Genomic DNA, 14,430 nt, shown 5'->3' with positions numbered 1-14,430 from the left:
TTATTATTATTATTATTATTATTATTATATATATATATATTACAATTCATTATTATCATTTTAATCTTATATTTTCATAAGTATTTGTAAAATAGAAATAACCCTATAAGGGGTATTTTAGAAAACCTATGAATTTATAGAACGTAAAATGAAATTTAGCTTTATATATTGCATATTTAAAGACAATTAAAATTGACTAACCAACTAGAAGCTCATGTTAATTGAGACCGAACAGTATTTTTATTTTTATTTTTTTTTAAAAAAAGATTAAAATAGTATTAAATTATAAAATGAAGAAAATGAACCTTCACCCACCTCGCTCCCTTTCTTCTTCCTGTTGAAAACTTGCAGTAGAAATGAGTGAAAGAGCGAGAGGAGATCTGAAGAAATCTGATCGATCGTGCATTATTGAGAAGCGAGACGCTCAAAGATCAAAAGTAAAAGGGAAAATCTGTGGGTGTCCGTCCAATTCCACAGAAGAAGCCTCCAACTTGAGGTACCTGACACCGCTTTCTCCTTTGCTTTACAGCCCACACAGCAGACATCCTCTTTCTCTATCTATCTATCTATATATATATATATCTTACTTCTTCGAGTTCGTCCCCGCCGTCGAGCTTTTCCGACATTTCGTTCGGAAAATCTGCAATCGGATTTGCCTGGGGTTGTTCGGGAAGGGAGCGAAGAGTCGAGGAGCTAGAAACAGGTAACAGAGTGAGAATTTTTCTTCTACATTAATTAATTTCTTCGGGTTTGTCTGTCGTTGACCCTTTTTAAGATTTTCTTAGAAAAGCTGATGGCTTTAATGCTCCTGGGCTGTTTGATTTAACATCGGTTTGGCTTGTTTGGGAAGGAAATCACATGTCAGGGAGAAGAGGAGGCGGCCATATGAGGAATGATGATTGCTTAAAAGGTGTTGAGTTAAATTATCGCTAGATCGGGAATGCCTGAGGCCACCGATCTAGAGGCGATCGGAGGACCTTGTTCATCAATAACGACTTTGGGGGCAGCTGGCAGCACCTTGTTGAAACCCCATTAGATGTGTTTCGTTGAGCGGGCATGTACATAGATGATGAGCGAATGAAGCAGCATCGTTGTGAGTTCAAATCCTCGTTCTGGAAAAGATTGCAGGTAACTAGTTTTTCTTCCATATAATGGTTTGACTGTAAAGTCACAATGTATTCAACTTCTCTGAACACATATTTAGAGCTTTAGTTATTTGGTTTTGCATAAATCTAGCATTTTGTTTGACTACATGAGTTTCTTTAGATGATTTCTTTCGTCCAGTCATCTTCTGGATGTAGATAACCTGATTAATGCATAAATACGTCTGCATTTTGTTTGACTACACGATGGTTTCTTTAGATATTTCTTTATCTCGTCAATAATGAATGCAGATAGTCCAATTACAAGCACTTTGGTCTTGGATACAATCTCATGGGAATCGTTTCATGCTTGGATTATGAATAATTGTGTTATTAATCATTGAGGTATGTAGTTGATTCTCATTATCCTGACATTGATGTGTGTTGGATCATTATAGTGAGGGTGCACCCAGGGACGGAGCTAGAATCTTGGTTGAGTATAGGCAACACTATAATATATAATTCATAAAAAATATATATAAAATCGAATAATCAGTTCAAGGATATAATGATTCAAATTTTTTTTAGTTTATTTTGATGCTAATTAACAATAAACTTCAATGTGCGCTAATGAAAAGTATGAACCATTGAGCTGAGATTTGAGAGTCAATATAACTCTAGATGTTGGAGAGGCTTGGAGTATCTTCGTTTTTTTATATATATATATAGTAATCTCATACCCTTACAACCTGACTATTCTTAGAGGTGGGCGGCCTCCCCCCTTGTTTGCCCACCATGTAAATCTGGAAGTGCTCGTAATAGTGCGCCTAGTAGTCGACCTCCACAACTCGCCTCCTACTGTTGAGCCGCATAGGCTAGTTAAATGGTTTTACAAAACATTGTGCACCACTTTGCACATCTGCTATGCCAATTTGGCTTGTCAATTGGTTTTACAGGACACTGTGCGCCACTTTGCACAGTCGTTATGTCAATTTGGCTTGTCAATTGGTTTTACAAGACATTGTGCACTGTCTTGCTAAGTCGCTTTGCCAATTAATAGCCTTATTGCATGCTCCAAGCTCCGTGAATCCACTAATCGTCTTTCTGCTGCACCTTATTGCATGCTCCAAGCTTTGTGATGCTCTTTGAATCCACCAATTATCTTTCTGCGATTCACTAATCGTCTTTCTGCTGCACCTTATTGCATCCTCCAAGCTTTGTGATGCTCTTTGAATCCACCAATTATCTTTCCGCTACACCGTGTCTGGGACAGACTTGGAGTATCTTCACAATGGTATAAGATCAAACTAATAAAAATGGGAAAATTCGAATTGAAATATGGGAAAATTATTATTTTTCCTTTTGCATATAAATCTAATATTGTTTTGGGGCACGTAGGCTATTCCACCTGTGGTGGATCATGATATCAAGTCTGCCAACATATTGTTGGGCCACTCTATGGTGGCTAGGGTATGATTTTCTATCATTTTCATGTATTTGATGCAATAATTAAAAGGCAAACATATTATTTGGACAACTATATGATTTTTTTGGGGCACTCGCCAGCTATGTTATTTTTTCTGGGCCTAGGCCAGTTGCCCGCACTGGGCCCATGTAACCTCCGCTATTGGGTGCACCCCGAGTAGAGGGGAAGGGTGAATAGCCATGACTTAAAAATAATTTTTTTTGCAAAGACCCCGGGTAGAGTCAAATAAAGGTGTTACTTCATGTGAGGTGCTTCTGTGTGGGGTGGTTTGGGTTGAATATTGTTTGCTATGCAAATAATAAAAATAATAAAACAATATTAACATTATTAGTTTACATGGTTCGTATTCCACGATTCATAACTCATTAGGTGAGTCACTCTTAATCAATCAACTACAGTTGGTCATTTACAAGAGGCAAGCCTCCTTACATTTCCAATCCTTTTGGATGATTACAAAGAGTCTCTCATCTTAAATAGAAATGAAATTATAAGCTTATGGAGAAAAGATTACTAAGGACTTGTTGAAAAAGCCTTCAACTTGATTCCCAACCCATTGGAGAGTAGTTTCACTCAAGCACTAGATCACGATAAAATCTCATATATTTTAATGCACCCTTAACCACTCAAGAAACCTCTAAGGCTTAAATAAAAGTTGTTCTAGTGGTTCTAAGGCTTATAAAAAGTTGATCCAAATGGCTTTATTTTGCTTGCCTCCAATTGATTGGAAATGACTCTAGAATACTACTTGGGCAGATGAAATCTTTGAACAACCAATGATTATCTAGGGAGCCAATTGCTCATCCTTTAATTGACTATATTGAACTTCTAGTCAACTGGTTGGCTAAATTCAACTTTAGTTGATTGTTGCTTAGATAGAAATATTTTGTTCACCTAACTCTTGTGTTCAGTCAATTTCTCAGTTAAATGAACTCTATAGTTAGCTAAGATCAATCTCTAGTCAACTAAATTTATTTAGAGACTCCTTCTTTACTCGGCTTACACCCTCGTTAGCCTATGGGAAGTCTCATGATCAAGTTTAGCTACAAACTTCAGCTCAAGGCTTAATTTCCGTCGATCAAGTGCTTCACAAAAGCCACTAGGCAGCGTAAACCCTACTTTTGCACATCATTTTTGGTAATGTTACTCAAAAGCAAAAATATCAAATGGCACACTCTCTTGTAATCTCTCATAGCTCTTCATTGCCTGAAGCTCACCTCATGTTAAACCCTCAGTCCCTTGGACGCTCTAAATCATCCTTCACCACTCACCTATGATCCAACTCGCTTCCTGCCACCTCAAAGTACACCTAGAGTCAGTCTCTTGGTTTCTTGAACACACCAAGCTCTCTAAACTCCCATGTCATTCTTCTCCCCTCACATTCTGAGTTCATCTCTTATGAGGCGATCAACCATCAAACCATCCACAATCAAACAAGTTGACTGCGTTGAGTCACCAAACTTTCTGACCTTTTATTTCATTGTTTCAAGTCTCTGCACACTTGATGCACATGTCAGCAACACAACTCAAAGCTAACTTTAATGGTTTTCCAAATACATCAAAATAACTTGGTCGAACCCCACCGCTTGGGAGCATCATTGCACCAATAATTAGTTGTTGATAAAAGAACTTTGATTATGGTGCACTTCTGATATCATATTAATCAGTAATAAGTTGATTTTTTTATAGTGTTCTGTTCTTGAAACGTTCTACAACGATAAGTGTTTTGTTAACATCATCTACCATATTTGTATCGAGAAGTCATCAGTTCTAACTTTATGCTCAACCATGCATGGATTTGCTGCGTGAAAATCTATAGTTAATAAATATAAGTTAGTAGAACTTCTACTTGCATTCTTGTTTTTTTGTATGAGCCAAGAGGTGTCTCCCATTTGGGGCGAGAATGATAAGTTAAACCCCTCCTAGTAATGCTATTATACAACTTCTAATGAGAGCAACACGGTTACTTGCAGTCTTGTTTTACATTATCAAATACTCATCTTTGGTTTACTCTTACCCGTCTTGTTTATTGTTTCAGCACTTCATGCCATGATCATTTTCTTTTGATTTAATTATTTGGACAATTATATTTGGTAGATAGTTGTTTCAAAATTATTGCCCTTTGAGATTTGATTGACCTTTCAGGCATGCGAATGGACTGCAGAAAAGGTTCTATATGGTTTTAGAATTTTTTTTTTTTGCCCTTGAACAATCCTTTTGGTGTCGATAACTAACAGATGCTCATTACATGCTCGGCTAAATGTCAAGAGAGGCTAATTTTCAAAAATTCGTTCCTCTGCACTGAAGTGGATTCCTATACCAGATGTCAAGGACTCTTGCAGCAGCTCTAGGAGGTGCTGCAGGAGCCATGACTGTTTTGGGGTTAACAGTTATGTTTGTATACTATTGTTTCCTGCGTAATAGGAGCATCTCAAAAACATCAGAGACAAATTCTTCTGATTCTTCTATACAAGGTTACTACTGTTACTGACATTTTTCTTGGATCTTATCTACTCCATCTTTTCTGGTGAGAATACAAGAAACAATAAAATTAACTTCTTTCGACACTGAACCTTCCAGCAGGACAGAATATTGAGACAGCAGAATTGCATGGAACTCAATGCTTTACACTTGAGGAGTTAAATTTGGCTACAAAGAATTTTGATGATATCAATCTGATTGGCTATGGCTTGTTTGGACAAGTGCACAAGGGTTTGCTTCAAAATGGCATTCTTGTAGCTATAGAACGAAGGTCATCTTCCCCAAGTCCACAATTTATTGAAGAGGTAGGTATTCAATACAATACAACTGAATGCCAAAAAGATTTGCTCAATGAAAACATGCATACTATCCAACTCTACATGGTTGGAAATGACAACATAAGTAATATTCATTGTGACATTTGTTCGCTATATCAATTGATGGCCTTTGATTCTCTATACCGACAGACGGCAGCAATGATGTGAAATTCATTTTAAGGTTTAAGTTGGGAATAGTGGTGTAATTTGAGATTGCTTTCTGTAGGTTCACTATCGTTCTTCTATTTGCCACAGAAATCTTGTGAGCCTTTTAGGTTACTGCCAGGAGAATGATATGCAGATGCTTATCTATGAGTATATACCAAATGGCAGTGTTTCAACTCGCTTATATGGTAATTTCTAATTCTACTGGGCCAATAATCTGTTTGGTTGCACCATGTTGTTTTGACTCTTAGTTTCTTTATTCAGGTTCAATTCAATCTTCAAGTGGAAAATTGGAATTCAAGCACAGGCTTTCCATTGCCCTTGGGGCAGCTAAAGGTGATGATTTCCCGAATCACTAGCGTTTGTGTTTTCCTCTTGTATTATATTATTTTTGAGCTAGAAATGTAGCTCAATTAAAGAATAACATCTTTTTATCACAAAATATTCAATTAAAGAATCCTTTCACTACTATCAATTTTCTAGTTGAAGAATAATGTTATTCACTTCCATGTCATTATAATCGACAATTCTTTTCTTTGTTAACTGCACTGTATTGAGATTTTGTTCATTATTAAATCCTGCACCTTGAGATAATTCTGACAGGAAGCTAATAAGATAGTTTGTTTTGAGCAGGCATGGTTCATCTGCATTCCCTGAATCCACCTCTGATTCACATGAATTTTAGTACAGTGAAGGTTCTTGTAGGTGAGGACTTGACACCCAAAGTTGCAGATGCTGGTGTCCGTAGTTTACTTAATCGTGTTGATGGTGCTGCTTCGTGTTCAAGGATGTCTGAAGATGATCCTTTCCTTGATCCCGAGTACTTTTCTAATTTCATGTATCCTTTTGGAAAAATGATGTCTTGCATAATTAAAAAATCCTTCTTCATATATGTAGCTAGTACTACCAGCTTACAAGTTTCTGGACACATGACAATCATAGAACTTGTGATTAGTTGATTGTTTTGAATATTTCTTGCTAATTATGCAGAGTATATGAGTCTGGAAGATTCTCTGTAAAGAGCGATGTATATAGCTTTGGTGTGTTCCTTCTTGAGTTAGTAACCGGAAGAGATGCTGCATCTGATAAAAGCATCATTCATCAGGTATGCAACAGCCATTTGCAATTTTTTGATAACATTCATTCCCAAAATAATAAGACTTGGTGCATTAAGTCCATTCCTGGTTAGTTATCTCCCGACTATTGAACAAGTTACATTATGATTATAGCTTCATTGGCTGATTGACAATTTTATTCAAGCAATGCATGGTCTGTTGCCATAAGTTGGTTGTACTCCTTAAATATGGTATAATTTACCCTAATAAAGATAAAAAGTTTTTTAATAAAAAACTTTAAAAACTTTTAAAGATTTGAAATTAGAAGTAACCCTTCAATTTAAAAGCTTTTAATAAAGATTTCTCATAAGATTTTAAAGAAATCATAAAGTTGACTTTTCATATGGTTAAAGAAAAGTTACAAAGTAGATTCTCATGGTTATAGTCTTGTACAGAGATCTGGAGATTTCTTATAAGATTTACAAAAATCATGAGACAACTTTTTATATTATTAAAGAAAAGTCACAAAGGAATTATTTTTTTAATCAAAATTGGGCTAAATAAGCCGTACACAGTGTTAGTGCATAGGGCATCACAGGATCTGGTTAAAAAATCATATCCTCCTGATTTAATGAATGAACCCTTTTGAGGCAATGTTTAGGGTTTTGCGTGTTGGATTTAATATCCCTTAAGGTGGGCTCACGTGTGATTTAAGAAACTTGCAATACCGAAACCGTTAAGTGATCTAACTTAAGGTTATTGGATTTCAGGTTATTGAATGTGTGTTTAATGTGTAGAACCCTTTAGTCCAATTCGTTATTATCTATGGGCTGATAATGGATTGAATTCTATATAAAGGGGAGGTCCCCAAGGGTTTAGGGAAACCTTGACAGAGCTTTGGTTCCCCATTGACCTAGAGCTTTTCGGTGTCGTCATCCCCTAAGCCCCATGAAAGATCCTCCCCATTTACTTCCACTTCTTCTTCCTCAGGATCTTTCAGACGACACTAAAGGACAAAAACATGACTCTTCAATCAGGTTTTTTTGTCATGCTTTTGTATGACTTTATTATGTCATGTTTTATGTTGAAACTAGATCTTCTTGTTTTTATTTTTCCTATTCGAATTCTTATTTGATTATCTACAATCCATGCAGCTTAGGTTTTACGAGAACTAATATGTGGTATCAGAGCTAAGGCTTTGTATCATCGTTTTCATGGCAATAAAGAGTTTTTTCTTCGATTTGTTGTGTTGATGCTAGATTATGATTTACTAGTATATACCATGTTTGATCGTTGAAAACTCTTGATATGAAAACCTAGGAAAGGCTTGTTTTCCCATATTTTTCATAGTTCTGTGAAGAACACGAACAATGTCAGAAGAACCGTCGTGTTTAACCTAACTTTTAGGTCAATCGATTAAAGCTTTCGATTGGGAATTTTTTCCAATTGATTAAAAGCTTTGAGTCGCGATAAAATCTTGTTGTTAATTGATTATAGGTTGAAATCGCGACAAATCGATTCGAATTGATCAACCTAATCGATTGGTTCTTTCAATCGATTAAGATTGATATCCAATCGATTAACAACCTTAAACTCGCGTCTACGTCAATTTTAATCGATTGAGTTTGTTTCTTAATCGATTGAGATAATTTTAATCGATTAAGTTTTATTTTAATTGATTAAGATTAACAGTGAATTGATTGCATGCACGCAGTAGTGCCTGAATGTTTAAGAAATGATTGTTTTGTCCCTAATTGATTTAAAAATACCTTTAATCGATTCATGCGTGAGAATGCATTGAAAAAAAACAAAAAACACTGTCTCAACGAGAAATCATAAAAAAAAACATTAAATAAATTTTAATGCAATAATTAAGGGATTAAATAGTATTAAATAATGCTATTTAATTATAGAACTTAAAGGAAACTTTAGCTTGGAGGGTTCTATATATAATCATATAGTCGCATGTAGTAGGTTTTCGAATCGATTGGAATAATTGATTGGATCATACCAATTGATTACCAGTATCAATCGATTAATAAGCCTAATTTTGGGTTGTTAAGGCTGATTAAGTAATTTCTATTCGAATCAAGTTCCTAGGGTTTTCTTAAGTCTATCTACACAACGTGCTACTAAGTTGTACTAATGTGTCGGCCCAAAAGAAGGCACCTTAGGTAGGTTTAGTGCATTTTGTGTTGGTAGACGTATATCTATGCTAAGAGAAATCGACCCAAAGGAAGATTACTTTTATGTCAGATATATGCACAAGGTAGCTTACAACTATGGAACAAATATTATTTTGTTCAGATCATACACAAAATATGTCGGCCCAAAGGAAGACATATTATATGATTGATTAAGGTTGTTGTGAGTTATGAACCAAAATATAACTCATATAAAGTATCATATTATGTACACAATGGGTCGACCCAAAGGAAGACATATTGTATGATCAATTAAAGTTTGAGTTATATCAGAGAGTACCGCTAACAAATTATATTTTAGTCCATAGAGTAAAATATAATATTGTATTTAGTATCTCATAAAGAGCTCATTTATATGTATTTAAAATTTTATTTTATTGGCATTATCTTGTATTGGTTTTAATAAAATTGTGAGCTTAAATAAATTTCTCTCTTTAATTTCAAAGCAACTACCAATATTAATAACATCCCGACATTAATTAGTTCGAATTTTGCTGAATGGAAAGAATACATGATCATAGTCTTAAGCTGCATGGACTTAGACTATGTATTAAGGAATGATCACTCCATACCTCTGACCAGTGCTAGCACTATAGAGTAGAGGGTTGAATTTCAGCTGTGGGAGAAATCAAATCGCATGTATCTGAGTATCATGAGACTTTCCATGCACCAATAAAGGGCTCAATAACTGAGGGAGGAGATGTTAAGAGTTTCTTAGATCAATTGACAGATCGATTCACCTCATATGAAAAGGTCGAGACTACCACACTTCTTACGAAATTGATAACCATGCAATACAGTGTTAAAGGAAACATGGGAGTACATTATAGATAGGGTTGTAAATGAACCAAGCGTTCGTGAACAAGCTTGGTGTTTGGCTTGGTAAGAGCTTGTTTATGTTCGTTCAATATACATAGGATTAATTAAACAAACAAGCTTGAACAGCTCGTTAAGCTAAACAAACAAGCTTGAACACATATGCGTTCAGCTCGTTAACGTTCGTGAACAACGTTCGTGAACAATGTTCACGAACCATATTTATTAATAAAACTCTTTTCAATATCCTAGATAAATAATTAAATTAAATTAAATAAATAAATAAATTTAAATTATCAATCTTAATAACCAATCAAACAATTAAAAGTTTCAAACAATCAAACAAGCTTGAATTGAGAGCTTGATATTATCTAAACGAACCAAGCTCAAGCCAAGCTCAAACCAAGCTCAAGCCAAGCTCGAACCAAGCTCAAGCCAAGCTTGAATTGAGAGCTTGATAACATCTAAACGAACCAAGCTCAAGCCAAGCTTCAAACAAGCTCAAGCTCATAAAAAATAAACCAAGCCAAGCTTGAACACTCATTTCAAAAGCTTGGTTCATTTTAAGCTCGGCTCGGCTCGGTTATCTTATCAAACAAGCTTGAACACCCCAAAACTCGGCTCGGCTCGGCTTGTTTACAGCCCTAATTATAGAAATGTCCAATATAGCGACAAATCTGAAAGCACTAAAACTCGATATGTCTGAGCGTATGTTAGTGCATTTCATCTTGATGTCTCTGTCTCCATGGTTCACTCCTTTTAAGATATCGTATAATACTCAAAAGGAAAAGTCGACATTGAATGAGCTCATTACTCAATGCGTGCAAGATGAGGGGAGACTAAAGATTGAGACATCTGAAAGTGCTCACTTAGCATTTGGTTCTCAAAGTACGAGTAAGAAGCGAAGAGGATCAATAATCAAGGAAAAGGAAAACAAACTGCAGATTCTGGAGGTAATGGTCATAAAGAGCATAAGAAGCAGGATAAAGAATCCATTTGTTTCTTTTGTAAGAAAAAAAAGTCATATGAAGAAAGACCGCCTAAAGTATGTCAATTGACGTGTAAAGAAAGGTAAACTTCTCAACTTTGTTAGTTCGGATGTCAATTTAGCTGTTGTACCTACTGACACTTAATGGATAGATACCAGTGCTACTACTCACATAAATGTCACTATGTAGGGTTGTCTCAGAAGCCGACTTCCGCTTGATGGTGAAAGATACATCTATACAGGAAATGAAAAGAAGGCTAAAGTCGAGTCAATTAGTGTTTTTAGGCTTTGTTTAGGAATTAATGTCTTTTTGGATTTAGAAAATACATTTATTGTACCGTCTTTTCGACAAAATTGAATTTCAATTTCTTGTTTGGACAAATCAGGTTATTCTTATTCATTTAGAAATGAAATTTTCAATATTTTCTTTAATTTAGTGTTGAATTTTCAGTATTTTCTTTAATTCAGTGTTCATCGGTAATGATTCCTTGGTTGATAAGCTTTATAAATTGGACACTTTTACTCCTACATTTGACAACGTAATAATGCATAGTATAGGTATGAAACGCAAATTGACCAACGAGAATTCTTCCATGTTGTGGCATAGGCGTTTAGGATATATATTCAAATAATGCTTAGAAAGGTTAATGTCACATAGAATTCTCGATTCCCTTGACATGTTAGACTTTAATGTCTGCAGAGAATGTGTTAAGGGGAAGATTACTAACAAAATGGACAAGGGACTAGTCGTTGTAGTGACGTTTTGGATCTAATATATAAGGACATTTGTGGACCATTCCCTAAGACATCTTGGAATGGACACACATATTTTATTAGCTTCATAAACGAGTATTCCAGATTTGGCTATATGTATCTTATTCATGAGAAGTCGTAATTTTTGGACATGTTCAAAATTTTCAAAGCCAAGATTGAACTTCAACAAGGAAATACATTTTTTTTGGAACCAATGTTGTTGGGATCGAGATTTACTTAGGAATGACTAGCAATTGATAGGATCATCGTAAAAACAAACGGACGATGTAAGATCCTATAATTTAACAAAAACATCTTTTGCAAATTATAGTTGGTATTTATAATTTATCAGATGAATTCAATTTTTGATATCTAGTATTATTACTAACATTTTAAAATTTGCATCATTCTGCTATTAAAATTATCCATTTGGTAAATCTATAAATAATAAACTGTGAATTTGTTACATTTTTTGTAGCAGGTACTAAATTTTATATGATGCTGACAATGACAAAAAATTTAAAAAGATTTTTTATTTATAAGTTTTAAAGGATTCTCATATAATAACAAGTCTCATAAATGATATGGTATGCCACAATGATATATTTGAAATGAATTTGAAGTTTCAAAATGTTTATGTGAATGCAAGCATCTTTCAGGATTGAGATCGTACCAAGAAATGGTGAGGGAGTACATGGACCTGCTCAGGAGTTCATAAGATTCTAGGCTTACTTAGATTCTACTGCAATTTGGATTGTTCAAACTAATTTGGATCATTAAGATTGGGATCACAATGTTGGCAATCATGTTAGGAATTTAGAAACATGAATTAGGGAAATCCTCATGGTTGATATAGAAGAAAATATCATTAGCTTATTGTACAAGATGACTCCACCTTCAACTGTCTCAATAATTATTGGGACTCCAAATAGTTGGGATAAATATGACTCTTATAATGAGAAATAATAGACAAGAATATCTTGTTCAAGTATATGATTTATTACTCAAAATTGATAATCGAGTTTATATGTTGAAGTTTGACAGAGGCTTGCTTGTGTTTCTTTATCAACTTCCGAAACTAAGTATATGTAAATTTGAAAGCAATATACACACTTGCCACCTAGCTATTGGGCCTTGATGCCATTACGTGGAGACAATGCCATTAGGAGGAATAGGAGAAAACTATATCTATTGCATTACAATCATGATAAAGGCAAGTGCTACCTCCTTCAGTGTCAAAAGTTCTTCAACATGAATCTAAAATAAATCCACTTCCGAAAGATGGTATTCGTGTGATATCATGTCAATCCCTTAATCAGTAAGATAGATATGCTATTGGGTGTCTGATTATTGTTGGACCTTTAAAAGGGAAACATAGTTTATGTTTGATTATTTTGTGTCCTCCTAAATTTTGGCAAAATTATATCCAGAAAAGTCTTTAGAGCTTAAGATGTTTCTGAGCTCTGACACATCTGAAACACAGGAACAAGATATTCTTTCTAAGAGAATTCATAGTGTTTTCTCAATTTATCTTCTTTTCTTGAACACAACCATTCCTTTACAAAAGTTCAATGTTGGTGATTTGCTAAGTTGTCCGAGTTTCAGTGTCGGTTGGCTGACAGTGAAGGATTGAACCCGCTGCTTTTACTAAACTTATTTCCAATTTTGCTGCCTCTGTTGAGATATTAAGTTAAACAGGAAAGAGCAAAGATTGGTGTTTGTGCAAATCTCAACTGATGGACCAGTTGGTCAACTTTGTTTTCTGCATAGATTGAAAAGCTTAAATCCTTACAGAACCAAGCTAATGTTGCTGTTGTTTGGAACACAACAGTTGTTAACTTGCTATCTTGAGCATGTTTTTATTCTTGTCCTTCGCGTCAAAACTAAATGGTTGCTGTGTTTCATGCATGTGGCCATGTTGATAGGCATTGCATTGAACAGTTCGCAGTTGTTGTTTGTAAGACAATGTCTAAGGTTATAGGTCTCAATCATTCTTGCAGTCCTGGTTTTCAAACATGACATCCTACAAATACAAGGCCTACCTTTGCATTTTGTTTCATCATGTGTAAAAGCTTCCTTCAATTATGAACCCTTTTTTTTTCAACTTCTTAACTGATCTCTTATACCTTTGTTTCTGCTGGTCTGTAGGCGCAAAACTATCAGGATGGCAGTGATATCTCAATCCCCATCGATAGCAGGATGGGCAGCAACTTCTCCCCTGAAGGAATGAGTTCATTTGTGCGGCTAATCGCATGGTGTCTGAACTCACAAAGCGAGGAACGCCCATCCATGAGGTTCATAGAACTGGAACTTTGCCGAATTCACGAGAAAGAGCTGAGCTTGACTACCATCATGGGCGAAGGGACTACTACTGTGACCCTTGGAAGCCAGTTATTCACTAGCTAATGGAAACAAATGGCTTTCTTTCAACTGTATATCACCTCATTTACCATTGTTGTGGAACTCCATATCTGTGATCAGCTGCAAGATGTGAATAAGCCATCAGCTGCATATTCATTGATTTCTTTTCTTTTGTTCTTTTTTTTCATATATAATTGTATATCATTGTTGTGGATAGAGATGTGCGTTTATTATGTGATCATTAATGTGGTGGAACTTGGAGAAGAATGATTGCTTCACTTTCTTTGTAAATCTGGTCCCAGATGTTTAGTTGGCTAGAGAGTGATAATTTTATTATAATAAGATAATAGGTCAATTCTTGATGGACGCATACCTTCGAGAAAAAAATTTCTCTCACCTTTTAGTCATTTGATGGTCAATTTATAAGTTAACTTCATAATTTATATTCCTTTACATAACTTGGGGATAGATTGTAAATTATATTCCTTTACATAATCTGGGATAGACGGTAAGGGACGTCTGGGATGAGTGTAATCATTTTTTATTTTAATTTTACTACAAAAGTTAAATTAAAGGGGCAATCTAATGTCATAGGGCAATAGTATAGTGGCATGATGCCTTCTTAGTTTTTTTATGCATTTAATGATTGAGTCTCAGTTTCGATGAATTAACAAATGAATTTTTTTAATAGATAGTTGATTTAAGAATGTTGGATTGATATGAGC

The 14,430-nt window shown here is 35.0% G+C and overlaps 1 protein-coding gene across 8 annotated transcripts; it reads left to right on the top strand.

Annotated features, from left to right (window-relative positions):
- Window positions 1-319: 319 nt before the first annotated feature.
- On the top strand, window positions 320-13,969 carry LOC122015632 (probable leucine-rich repeat receptor-like protein kinase At5g49770). Of its 8 annotated transcripts, none has more exons than XM_042572627.1 (10): window positions 320-496; window positions 615-703; window positions 851-1,128; window positions 1,395-5,039; window positions 5,146-5,351; window positions 5,590-5,716; window positions 5,793-5,864; window positions 6,162-6,348; window positions 6,519-6,633; window positions 13,493-13,969. In XM_042572627.1, the coding sequence occupies exons 4-10, from the start codon at window positions 4,889-4,891 to the stop codon at window positions 13,748-13,750; spliced, it is 1,116 nt and encodes a 371-aa protein (XP_042428561.1). In that variant the 5' UTR covers window positions 320-496; window positions 615-703; window positions 851-1,128; window positions 1,395-4,888; the 3' UTR covers window positions 13,751-13,969. The 8 variants fall into 8 exon arrangements, with proteins under 8 accessions (XP_042428561.1, XP_042428560.1, XP_042428563.1 ...); XM_042572626.1 differs by having other exon boundaries at window positions 597-703; XM_042572629.1 differs by having other exon boundaries at window positions 320-703; window positions 4,711-4,734; window positions 4,834-5,039.
- The last annotated feature ends 461 nt before the right edge of the window (window positions 13,970-14,430 follow it).

The sequence above is a fragment of the Zingiber officinale genome, chromosome 8B (genome assembly GCF_018446385.1).
Source record: "Zingiber officinale cultivar Zhangliang chromosome 8B, Zo_v1.1, whole genome shotgun sequence".
Lineage (NCBI taxonomy): Eukaryota > Viridiplantae > Streptophyta > Magnoliopsida > Zingiberales > Zingiberaceae > Zingiber > Zingiber officinale.
This window is presented reverse-complemented; position numbering and strand designations above follow the sequence as displayed.